Source organism: Bos mutus, chromosome 2 (assembly GCF_027580195.1).
Source record: "Bos mutus isolate GX-2022 chromosome 2, NWIPB_WYAK_1.1, whole genome shotgun sequence".
NCBI classification, from domain to species: domain Eukaryota; kingdom Metazoa; phylum Chordata; class Mammalia; order Artiodactyla; family Bovidae; genus Bos; species Bos mutus.
This window is the reverse complement of record NC_091618.1, coordinates 42,502,142-42,515,806: the sequence shown is the minus strand read 5'-3', so window position 1 is coordinate 42,515,806 and position 13,665 is coordinate 42,502,142. Positions and strand designations below refer to the sequence as shown.

Genomic DNA, 13,665 nt, shown 5'->3' with positions numbered 1-13,665 from the left:
ACCATGATGCAATTTACGCATCCTGTTAATATTATTAACATACTATTACTATTGCTTACCAGGCAGAGCCTTTTTTCCCCCTATTTATCTCTTTTTAAGCCCTTAAAAAGGTTAACCATTTGCAATGCATTTTCATCATCAAAGTGAAATATTAATATTTATCAATTTAGGGCTTCCTGGTAGTCAGATGGCAAATAATCTGCCTGCAATACAGGGGACCTGAGTTAGATCCCTTTGTCAGGAAGATTCCATGGAGAAGGGAATTGCTACCCACTCCATTATTCTTGCCTGGAGAATTCCATGGACAGAGGAGCCTGGCGGGCTACAGTCCATGGGATCACAAAGAGTCAGACATGACTGAGCAACTAACACACACACACCAATTTAGGTGTATTTGAATAACATTTTCCCCCTTTATATTTATCTTGTCATCCTAAATGTCAGTAGCATTGGAAAGAGAATGTATTCTCTTTCTTCAAATGAGGTGTTTCTGTGACCAATAATTCAATAGCACAGAAGTAATATCTTAGCATATTCAAAAGCAGAAACATTACTTTGCCAACAAAGGTCCGTCTAGTCAAGGCTATGGTTTTTCCTGTGGTCATGTATGGATGTGAGAGTTGGACTGTGAAGAAGGCTGAGCGCTGAAGAATTGATGCTTTTGAACTGTGGTGTTGGAGAAGACTCTTGAGAGTCCCTTGGACTGCAAGGAGATCCAACCAGTCCATTCTGAAGGAGATCAGCCCTGGGATTTCTTTGGAGGGAATGATGCTGAAGCTGAAACTCCAATATTTTGGCCACCTCATGCGAAGAGTTGACTCATTGGAAAAGACTCTGATGCTGGGAGGGATTGGGGGCAAGAGGAGAAGGGGACGACAGAAGATGAGATGGCTGGATGGCATCACTGACTCTATGGACGTGAGTCTGAGTGAACTCCGGGAGTTGGTGATGGACAGGGAGGCCTGGCATGCTGCCATTCATGGGGTCACGAAGAGTTGGACACGACTGAGCGACTGAACTGAACTGAACTGAATATCTTAGAGCAAAGGGAAACAACCTCTGCAAAACCAGCCTTTACCCCTATTTCTACAGAACCAGTTTATTATGTTAATTTCAGCTCCTTTCTTCTTCCTACCACCCCACCTTTCCTCTAGGCTCACCTCTGTGGCTTTGTTAACCACATGTTATTCTAGACACAGTGTGAAGATACTCCGAAGACTCTGTGAGCATAAAACCCTGCTTTTCTCATCGGTTTGCCTGCAGTGCTGTTGGTTGGCGTGTGCTGATCTTCCTCTTTTCCTCGCTTTACCTCATGTTTGTCTCTGTCAGTCATTCTGGAAGCCAGTACGATTTCTAGTATGAACTTCATACGCACCTTTATAAATGCCCAACTGAAAAATCTCATCTTTGATTTCTCATGCATGTCAAGACATCTTAAATTAAAAGTAGATCATTCAAAACTTCGATGGGCTAAAGTCAAGATTCTTGGTGATGGATTTTTTCTGGAACAAATCACAGCAATTGATAAAACTTCCTTTTTGCTTGTCCTTCCTCAAGGAATAAATATAAGCATAGTTTTCGGTTTCTTTTGGACACTCCTTCTCATTTGCTTTGTATGTGGAGTCGTTGCTAAGTTCTCCTGTGTCTTCTAGTTGCTCACTCTGTTTTTGCCTGTGGTCACTGAGTCCCTCTTTACCTTCTTCACATTACCCTCCCAGCCTCTCCATGCTTGGGGCCCCCCAGTTCTTACAGAAAGCCTTCTTGGCACCTTAACTGGGACCCCCAGAGCTTTCCAGGTGTCAATGGCCCTGGAATCAAGTACTTCTGATTTTGCTCAGGAGAATCATTAACCATTCTTAAATAAATCCCGGCTCCTACTCACCATACAATTTTGAACTTGTGCCTTTGTGATATTTGACATTGGAGATCACAGTTAAAACCACTGTTTGTTTTCTCTGCCCACTGCATCATCATACGGATGATTCTTCTGGATCTTGGTTTCAGTCTCTGTAACTGCCTATCTTTCTGAGACATCTTTCAAAACTCTATAAACAGAATTTCATATATAACACATCATCTGGCATTTAAGCTGATTTCTTTCCAAGCAAATCATCTATCTAAACAGGGGAAAAAAAATCCCCCCAGGGATGTGTGTGCATGTCATTTATACTGAGGAGACAGCAACTTGTGTTTATATAGATAACACCTTCAGTCTGGGTTGGCCTTTGTATCTTGTATGATTCATTGATGTACCAAGCTGAGCCTTTTAACTAGTTGCTGCCTCTTTCAAAATTCCTTTACCCAAACATGCTTAGATGACCCTTCTCTGACTTGCTATAATTATATTTATAAGGGTTGTTGTTGTTCAGTCGCTCAGTCGTGTCTGACTCCTTGGGATCCCATGGTCTGCAGCACACCAGGTTCCCCTGTCCTTTACCATCTCCCAGAGTTTGCTCAAACTCTTGTCCATTGAGTCAGAGATACCATCCAACCATCTCATCCTCTGTCATCCCTTTCTCTTCCTGTCTTCAATAGTTCTTAGCATCGGGATCTTTTCCAATGAGTTGACCCTTCGCATCAGGTGGCCAAAGTATTAGAGCTTCACCTTCTGCATCAGTCCTTCCAGTGAATATTCAGGGTTGATTTCCTTTAGGAATAATTGGTTTGATCTCCTTGCAGTCCAAGGGACTCTCAAGAGTCTTCTCCAGCACCACAGTTTAAAGGCATTATTGTATTTATAAGGCACATTAGACAATCACCTCTAATTCTTTGAATTTTGCATTTATCATCTTCAAAGTGGTGATTGCTTAAGAACTGGAAGATGCACCCTCTTCATATACAACTAGGAACCAACTCCAGTGCTAGTTCACTCTAAGCCTAGGAGAGCATGATGAATCTATCCATCTTCTTAAGGGGAAGAACAGTGAATGAGTGTGTAAATTTTTTCCTGAATGTCCCATAAGCCCTGAATATAGAAGTACAATGATCCAAAAAGTATTGAGCTTCCCTGATGTGGCAGTATTCTGTCCTGTAAGGACAGAGTTACCAGCAGCTACACACCCGATCAGGAATTCTACTCTTTTGAGGGATGCTGCTTGTCTGTGGCTGTCTCTTTGGCTTCCATTACGCTCTGTGCATCTGGCCAGTTAGCATGGGACTTGACCCAGTCTGCACTGTTTGTTCATTGGCATCAATTCTCCAATAAGGCATACATACCGCCCCTAACACTTCACTGAGACCCACTTTTCTGTATACTGAAGTTTTTTTTTTTTTGCCCACACATCCCCATCTTTAAAAGATATGCCTAGAGTGAGCACCATGATTATTCATCTTAATGATTATCCACCTCTTGTAAAGGTTGATGCATAGTGGGGCCTCCAATATTTAACTGAATAGAGAAACAAAGTTGTATAAACACTTTATGCTTTAAAGTACTTAGTATTTATTTTATTTGGCTCTTCAGCCAGTGCATTTTAAACTATGATATCAAGGCATGGTGTTGTTCCTTGAGCTGAATTGAGAGCTTTTGCATCTGAAATGTAATGAGTCTTATCTCAATTAGTTGAAAATCACCAATGAGTGGTACTTCTTTTCCACTTTTGAAATTCCTTTCCACCTCAACTTTTTTTTTTCTTAAAAGCTTAAATTTCTTTCATAAGGCTATACCTGTTTTTGCAGAGAATTATGTTTTACTATTTTCATTTACATAGTATCCCAAGAAAATTCACTTGACTACTGGGAGTTGAGCTTTTCAAGCAGATAAGGTAACATTGCTCACAAGAACAAGTGTTATACTCTCCTTTTTCTCATGTGTGTATATCTGGGGAGGAGGTTGATTCCTATATAAAAATTATTTGTCAGACAGTGGAGTGTCTCATACATGCCTTATTTTACTTCAGCTTTCCATCAGCTCTGTGATGCAGTGTCATCACCAGGTGTTAAATGATGAACCTGTGTCACAGAGCAGTCCAGTGTCACAGAGCCAGGAGAGGTGAAGTTCAGTTTGTTTAATCCAAAGCCCAGGTCCTCCCCACTGTCCTCACATTGTTGTTTTTAAGAGTCTAATCTTTAGTAAACTCCTTCAAGCAGATGTTATATTTTAAACTCTGCACCCCCACCCCAGGAATTTACATAAAACTGAATATAGTTGACTCTCTCTCGTTTCAGCTTGGCTTACAAGGTCTGCCTTCTACCCTATTACATACATTCAAAAAGTGTGTTAGTTCTTAGTCATGTCTAACTCTTTGTGACCCCATGGACTGTAGCCTGCCAGTTTCCTTTATCTATGGAATTCTCCAGCCAAGAATAGTGGAGCAGATAACCATTCCCTTTTTTCAGGGGATTTTCCCAACCCAGGGATTGAACCCAGGTCTCCTGCGTTGCAGGCAGATTCTTTACCATCTGCTGCTGCTAAGTTGCTTCAGTCGTGTCCGACTCTGTGCGACCCCATATACGGCAGTCCACCAGGCTCCCCCGTCCCTGGGATTCTTCAGGCAAGAACACTGGAGTGGGTTGCCATTTCCTTCTCCAATGCATGAAAGTGAAAAGTGAAAGTGAAGTCGCTCAGTCGTGTCCGACTCTTAGCGACCCCATGGACTGCGGCCCACCAGGCGCCTCCGTCCATGGGATTTTCCAGGCAAGAGTACTGGAGTGGTGTGCAATAACCTTCTCCGTTACCATCTGAGCCACCAGCAAAGCTCCATATGCATCCAAGGATTTGCTCAAATCATCTTCAGTGCTTCTGATTACTTGCTTACTCTTATACCCTGGAATGTGTCGTCCCTTGTTTTTAAACTGTAACTCTCTCTCTTCCAGACAGTCACCTTTGAATGGGGTTGAGAATTTAAAAATTATATTTTAAATTGCCAAGTGAAAGATTGTTTAAAACTCTGTCACTTTCCTATTCAAAAATATTCATTGGAGACAGCCAAGGAGAAATTAAGTGACTTAACAGGAGGCGTTTAAGATGGAGGTAGAGAATAATGTAGTTAAGTATACCTATTAATAAAAAATAAATAATGGAACATGAACTTGGACTTTATTATACCTTTTGGCATAGTGTTTCATCCTCAGTAGCACATTGATTTCTTATTATAAAATAAGTTTTTTTTAAAAAAGCAAATTATAATTGAATAAGGGTGAAAGGTGTTAGAAATTCTATGTTTTGTACACAGAATAAGGATGATAAAGCACATAGAAAAATCAGATCTGTAAATAACTTCAAAATGGATTGACTTTTTGTAACTGTACCATATAGAATGAAGTATGAAAAATGTTATTTTAAACTGTGATAGCTTGAATTACTTTCAGAGTATTGATAAACAGAGAATTGCATTTCTACTATTTTTTCTCTAGAGGCACACAAACATAAAGTTAATTTTTATAAGAGCAATTTTTAAGTCACAGATTTTTGGAGAGTTTCCTATATAGTGGTCAATTGTGTATGAAACAAATTATTTTTAGCCTAATTGCAGGCAGAGTAGTTAAGCCACTCACTCTGTTATGGTTGAATTTCATTTGAACTTTCTAATAGTATGATTTGTTTTCAGAATTTAATAACTGACTCAAATATTTAATAGTGGAAGCTTTCATTAAATTTAAAAGAAATCAGGATATATTTTTAGAAGAGCTAACTTATTTTCCTTATCAGTTTTATCTACTTTAGAAGAAAAGAAAGAGAATGAAGCCCATCTCTTTGTGAACTTAAATAGACATTAATGCTATAACCCCAGCAAATAATTTATTTCAGTATATATCATCATTCAGAACAGTTGGGAAGCACCAAATGGCAGTAATAACTATACTTCCAGCTCTCCTGAATAGCAAATTGCACTGACTCTGTGAAACTCTTCACTTGTCTGCTGGATAATCATTCTTTTTAAGACTCAAATATATTTTCGAGACCAGTTTTCGATTGCACATTGTCTACTTTTGCATTGCCTAACCGTTTTCTGTTGAGTACAATGACTTATTTTGAAATGCGAGTGGGGAAAGCTAAGAGTTGAAAGATTTTGTCTCCATGTGTCATCCTAGAAATAGATGACAAAAAGATCATTAAATGGATTAATTTACAGGCATCCTTAGAATAGAATGTTTTTACATTAAAGCCTGTTATAAGCCTTTTAAATAAATTGCATTGTACCATACTTTCTGCTCCCCCCACCCCAGGGGTCTCTTGACCTTTCACCTCTTATTTTGTCCTATAGGCACTCCACTGCTGGTGAGGAGAAGCAGCGACCCAGCGCCAAGCCCACCTGCTGATGCCCAGTCAAGCGCTTCACACCCTGGTGGGCAGAGTCTGAAACCTGTGATTCCAGTAGGTATCCTGTTGTTTGCATATCTAGTAAAAGATCAAAGCGCCTTACACATAAACTAACTGGGACATTACAGTCTTAAGTAAGTGAATAATTAGAGACCTTTTGATAGGATATGTGATATTACTTATAAGATTAATAATAACTAATATGAGCTATTGCTAGGATACAGTTATAGTGAGAGCTATTATTTATAGAGCACCAGTTGTGTGCCTGGGACTGTTTAAAGGGCTTTACATTGTCATCTACACTTCCACCTCAAAGTACCAACTTGCCTTTGTCTCCATTTTACTGATGATGTAATTGAAGCAGAAGGAGGTCTAATGATTTATCCAAGGTCACAGCTAGTAAGTGGCCAAGTCAAGACTTTAACCCAGGTGGTGGGCTGCAGAACCTGTGCTCTTAACTAGCACACTGTACAGTTGGATCCCTCATCCTCTCGCTTCATGATGCTCCAAGAGATAGTTTACCTGTTTGTGGTATGTTCATGCAATGCTGTGTGAAGTCATATAATGGTGAATGGTTTCACACTATTGATATCATAGACATGTGGTACCACTACCCAGTTTCTACATCTCAACATTCAAATGAAGGCAAAGTGAAATTAGATACCAAACTGCTTACACCTAATAAAGCTTACAACAGCTTTACTTCTAACTGAGAAGTGAAGAGGAGAATAGTTTACTAAGAGACCATGTGCTCTTTCCATATGAAACTGTGGGATTTTTCTGCTAAATCCCAATCTTCTTTGAAGAGTTGTAATTGTGTTTCATCCTCTGAAATAGCCTAAGAGTTAAGTTTTCGATGATGGCTGTATATCATTGCAATAGGTGATCTTCCATAATGGCACCCTATTTTAAAAATTTTCTGAAAGTGAATCTCTTCTCCACTTTAAGTCTCACTGTGTATGATGGCTTCAGAAAAAAAGGCAATGTTTTTGGTATATAGAGATGCTGAATGAACTAAATGGATTCTCCCAGGGTGATATAAAATATTCTTAGTAAGAAACTGTTAACGTGTAGGATGGCTTCCCTGGTGGCTCAATGGGAAAGAATCCACCTGCCAATGAAGGAGATATGGGTTTGATCCCTGGGTTGGGAAGATCCCCTGGAGAAGAAAATGGCAACCCACTCCAGTTTTCTTGCCTTGGGGAGTGTTATGGAGAGAGAAGCCTGGTGTTCATGGGGTTGGAGAGTCAGACTTGACTTAGCAACTAAAAAGCAATAATATGTATGAAGTAGGGGTCACCATACTAACTCATGGGGTAATTAAATAGGTTTACAGGAGTATTTTGTATGTTTCTTTTTGTATGCCTGGAAGTGTCCTGAAAGTATTTTAGATGTAATATTTTCTCACTTTCCATCCTTATAAGGAAACATATTTAATAGAACATTATTTTAATAAAAATCAGGTGTATGTGTTCTGCTCTAATGATGAGTATAAACAGAACCAGTATGTGGTGTGGCATTTGTATGTGTGTTTAATGCCCACTGATTGAGCCCACGTTAAGCTTAAATATATTGGATTGGAGGAAGAGAAGAACCATAAAAATGAGAGAATTACATAAAAGAGAAAAACTATAATTTACTGCTTATTTTTATGATGTTAATATACTCCCAAACCAAAGTGTGATCTGTGTTACCATGATTTACATGCAGAAACCCCACCAATATTAGGTCCATGTTTCTATCACTTAGGCTCTGTGTTGAGATCAACTGAAAATACAACAATAAAGCTTTCCCTAGACAAAGTGAGGGCTACTATCTTTCTGCTACATTCTATATCAACAAAATATGATACCACTATGTTCCAAGCTGGGGTAATCAAATAGGACTATTCAGGACTGGTTTCCTTTACGATTGACTGGTCTTATTTCCTTGCTGTCCAAGGGACTCTCAAGAGTTCAACACCACAGCTCAAAAGTATCAACACTTCAGAGCTGTTTTCTTTATGGTCCAACTCTCACATCCATGCACGACTACTGGAAAAACCATAGCTTTGACTAGACAGACCTTTGTTGGCAAAGTAATGTCTCTGCTTTTGAATATGCTGTCTAGGTTTGTCATAGCTTTTCTTCCAAGGAGCAAATGTCTTTTAATTTCAAGGCTGAAGTCACCATCTGCAGTGATCTTGAAATCCAAGAAAATAAAGTCACTAGGTGTCTAAATGAAGACATTTAAGTGTGTTTATTTTTACCAAGAAGAAAAATGCATTTGTGTGTGTGAAAGTGCACACACACGTGTATTATAGCCATCTCCCTTTATCTCTCTACATCCTAACTCAAATGCTAGTTACACCTGCTTGTCCAGTATCATAACCACTGGCCACATGTGGATATTGAGCACTAGAAATGTATTTCAAGTGTGACATACACACTGAATGTCAAAGATTGAAATATGAAAAAAGTAATATAAAAAATCTTATTGACAATTTTTTATTGACTCCACATCAAAATGGTATTAGGTTTGGTAAATTCGGTTGAATAAAGTATATTTCAATTGTTTTCACCTGTATCTTTGTACTTAAAAAAAAAAAAGACACAGCTACTGAAAAATTAAAAATTATGGCTGTAGTTCACATTGTATTCCTATTGGACAGAGCAGCTCAGACCTAAGTAAAATTGGATATAGCACTAATGAAATGGTTGGAGACCCTTGAGAGAAAGTTCTTTGAGTTGCACATCATCTCTGGGGTAACAGTATGATTAGGTTTGCCTGGGGCAGTCTGAGTTCATGTGGCATATTTATTAATAGCGTCCCTGCTAACTCTCAGAGGTATCCATGCATGGATGATAAATTATGTGGCACCCTACACATAGCCCTGTAGTCACTTGTAGTGTTTGCTCAGTGATCAGAGGAGCAGTCTTCCAAGGAAACCATGGGAACATAACAACCACAGCTCTTACATGGGAGCACACTGCCCAGAAGGTTTTGTGTGTCTCAGACCTGAGCCCAGGTGGTACAGAATTGGAGACTACAGATTCCCCATCTCTCAGACTCTAATTCTATCTAATGCTTCCTCTACCACTTCAGCTGCACTGTAGTTGATTTCTGTGGTTTGATAAGGGATGATGAAAATGGGGAGTATATGATAATGCACACATGTAGCCACTGATATGAAAAATAATTGCTTAAAAAGCTCTATTCTATTGCATTTCATTTCAATATCCAAGAAGAAAAGCAACTACAACAAAATTCCCACTCTTAAACAGTGTTCATATGTAAGTAATTCACAGATGGCAGAGCCCCAAGTGGGTTATATTCAATCATTCCCAAGAAATGAAACTTACTTAAAACCCACAGCATAAGAAGCTGTAAGAATGAATATTTGACACATTTGATTATGTTGAAATATTGCCTCTAAAACCACAGTTGATGATTGTTATTTTTAGTTGTACTTCATTAGACTTGCTCTAGAAGGGAGATTTTTCTTTGATGTCCAGAGATATGTTTTTTGAAATGCTGGAAAAGTCACACTTGTTTTCTGGCTGGTGAAGTTATTACAGATTGGTTATTTAAGATGTACAGCTTCGAACAAGTTGGAGGTTTTAAAAGGGTTTAAAGTAGAAAAATCAGATCGCAAATTTCTAATTCTGTGAATATTACAAAGCCACTAAACCTCAGTATTTGTCTCTAAGAGTACCATCAGATAAATTTGTTTCCTTCCTTCCTCTTTTCATAAACCTATCCAGTTAATCAGAATAGCATGATTATTAATGTGCAAATATTATATGACTATTTATCTTTCAAGGAATAGAAAATTCAATTCGACTGACTGCTTGTGAATCAAAGAAAGAGAATCCTGGGGGCAAGATAGTGTAGTAAGAACCTCGTTATGGCCCTCTTACCTTCCTTGCCTTGATTGTAACCTGGTGTTCTTGGCTTAAGGGCATGCCATAAAGCCAGGTTCTTGAAATTGATGTTCCTGAATTTGCGGATGGAAGAGAACTCTAAAACAGATGTGATTTTCCCCCTTAATATCCGGTTAACTACCATGGTTGTTTTGTGTTTTAATGACTGTTTATGGTTTCACGTTTAACCCTAGGGCAAAATGATCCTGCAGGGTGAGTAAATTAAAAAGTGGATTCCTGAAAACGATAATGCTGTGGTTGTTCTCTTTGTTTGTTCTAAAACTATTACTTGTCTTGATTCACCAAAATCAATTAAGAAAATACTGGTCAGTTTTTAAGGCTATATCTAAAATATATGCATTTTATTTCAAAAAATAACATGGTCATCTTTGAAGTTGTTAAATTGAAAGTCCATGGATGGGTTACAGAGGACCTGTTAAGTCCCTGAAGTTTTACTCATGGCATAGTGTGTGTGTGTGTGTGTGTGTGTGTGTGCATGTGTGTTTGTGTGTGTATGTGTGTCCTGTGGAGAAGGCAATGGCACCCCACTCCAGTACTCTTGCCTGGAAAATCCCATGGACGGAGGAGCCTGGTGGGATGTAGTCCATGGGGTCACTAAGAGTCGGACACGACTGAGCAACTTCCCTTTCACTTTTCACTTTGATGCATTGGAGAAGGAAATGGCAACCCACTCCAGTGTTCTTGCCTGGAGAGTCCGAGGGATGAGGGAGCCTGGTGGACTGCTGTCTATGGGGTTGCAGAGAGTCGGACACGACTGAAGTGACTTAGCAGCAGCAGCAGCAGCAGCATGTGTGTCCTGAAGGTGCTTTATCACTCTTACCAGATGTTACAAAGAATACAAAAGACCAAGAACGGTTAGGATGAAATAATGTGGGGAAGTCACTAATTCTGAGAGTATGATGAAGGATAAAGAAGTAAAGCGGAAATTACTGCTGTCCTCCAAATGTGTATTAAATAATTAAGGTTATTTCATCATATTATTGGGCTTCCCTCATGGCTCAGTCGGTAAGGAATCCACCTGCAATGCGGGAGACCTGGGTTCAATCCCTGGGTTGGGAAGATTCCCTGGAGGAGAGCATGGCAACCCACTCCAGTATTCTTGTCTGGAGAATCCCCATGGACAGAGGAGCCTAGTGGGCTACAGTCCATGGGGTCACAAAAAGGTGAAAATGTGTATTAAATAATTGAGGTCATTTCATATATTATTACCTTTCCTCACGAGCATATAATATATTAATATATAAATCCAAGATGTGCAGATAAATGGGAGTTTTTGAATTGTCTCATTGAGAGGTCAAAAATAGCTCCTAAGTCAGTAGCAACACAATTCATAGCAACAGTAAGATTGAGGGTAAGGGGAGCCAATTCCTTTGGGAAGACACCCTGAAGAAAAGTGTTTCCAGTGGTCCTGCTTTCTCAATAGGATTGAGAAGGGAAAATGTAATATCAGTTCTTCGGAGGTTTTGGTACTTCATCAGCAAAGATAATGACAGGTAGCTTCCAGTGAGAGAAAATCTTTCCGGTGAGTAGTGTCTTTGTGTCTTGCATGTATATATATATATATATATTGGTTAGAAAATTTTCCCTTGGATGTCACATACATTGAAGTTATTATAGCCAATGTTGCTCTTAGATTAAACATTTTCATATCCATGAAAGGAATTAATGAAATATTACAGAGAAAGTTAAATAGCTTAGCTTTTAGGATTAAAATCATCAAATTGTCACTGACATGTCAGAGGACATTTGGTTGTGGGTTGCTGACTGTCGACACCCATCATAGAAACAACAAAAATTCTGAATGTCCAAATCATATTTTTTTATCCATTAGATATGTAATTAAGTAGCCATAGAAACAAGGGAACAAAATAATTATTGTAGACGCTGATGTAAATTAGAAAGAAAACTCTAGTCATTGTCTTCCAAGGAGGAGAGATGGATACTGAAGAGTGAAAGGGAGGGAGAAATAGCGTGTAATATATAATCATATTATTTAGAGATACTGAAGCCTACAAAAGGTTTTCCTTTTTTTTTCCTCTCCTGACACAGTGATTTAATAATAGTCCTGGTGTTTGTAACTCCAGCTGTTCACGCTGTGTGCTGATAAGACCAGAGCTTGGAGACACATTTCAACGATGGTTTTCATATGGCTTTGTTTTTAAGAGATAAAACTGCCATCCAATATTTCATGGGGCCAAATGTTTACTTAGTTTGGCAAGTTTAGGCAGCTTAGTTTCTGAAACAATTATGTTTGTAAGACTCAAGTTCAGGTGGGGGAAATCTAGAAGCCCAATTTATTCTGCAAAAGAATTTTTCATCAAACCTTTCAGGAATAGATGAAACAGATTTAGACTGCATTAATGTCTATGCCATGACTAATGAAGGAACCTGGGGATTGTGCCCCCTGTTTAGGAGGTGCTCCCCCATCATTCTTTTTGGATCTAGTCCAGAAAATCTAAAAGAAGTATCCCTATTCAGAGTTCAGTCTCAGAAATTAAAGAGGTAACCATGACATGGTGTCTCTTGCTGTTTAAGTTGATCTGCACATAATGAAAATTGATGGGTTTGCTTTTATGTCAACATAAATTGATTAATCCCTTAGATGTCCATGACCTCTGCCATGTGCCATCCAGAAAGCATAAGGCATGGTCCCTGTCCTCAGGAAACTTACAACCTCATTGTGAAGACCAGAGCTAAAGCAATTAACCCTAGCAATCTGCCTGCAAGTATCAAATCATTAAGTCATACATTTTTAACCAATAAAACCAGTGTCCTTTGCCTTTGGTCTATACTCCTCTCAGCCTCTCAAGGGAATTACCATGTGTACTATCTCTATTAGCTCTTATGTCACTCAAATATAACTGCTTGTTTACATGTCTGTTACAAGACAAGGCTCCTTAGAGGCATGAGCTGATGTATTCATTTTTGTATGAAAGCCCCCAGGCGCAGTGCCTGACACATTAATATGATTTAGATGATTAAAACTTTTACTTCCAAGAAGGGCAAAATGAATTCCATTCAGCAGCTTTTAACTATTTTGTAAAGATGTTTGTATTTGTGTGTATGTGTTTACATAGGTATATATATACACAAACATATGTATAAATGAATTAGAATGTGAAAACTATGAAATTACCTATATAGCATACTGTTTTGCTCTCTGCATAGCTTAGGTTATGATTTTCTGCTTTAGGACAGTGTGTTAACCTATGTTTTTCAGTGTTGTCAAGGGGAGAGAGATGTTTAAACACAAGTTCTCCTCTTGGAATTTAAAATGTGGTTGGGTAGCTGAAGTCAGCAATTTCAAGTGAGATCCAATTTATCTTCCTACCATTCTAGCAATGACTCCATCAGAGAAATTGAATTCTGAGAAAGAATAGAATTTAAAGGAAAGAACAAACCTTGGTAATTCTAGAGGTGAATGTTTATAAAGCCTGATTTTGTTACTGTCTATGAAATGTGAACAAAGGAAATAATTTA

The 13,665-nt window shown here is 38.7% G+C and overlaps 1 protein-coding gene across 1 annotated transcript in view; it reads left to right on the top strand.

Moving 5' to 3' along the window:
- The window catches only part of PARD3B (par-3 family cell polarity regulator beta), a 1,148,960-nt gene that overhangs the window by 536,023 nt on the left and 599,272 nt on the right, over positions 1-13,665 (top strand). The window contains exon 4 of the mRNA XM_070387813.1: positions 6,207-6,316. Within this exon, the coding sequence (XP_070243914.1) occupies positions 6,207-6,316 (110 nt within the window). The remainder of the gene's footprint in view (positions 1-6,206; positions 6,317-13,665) is intronic.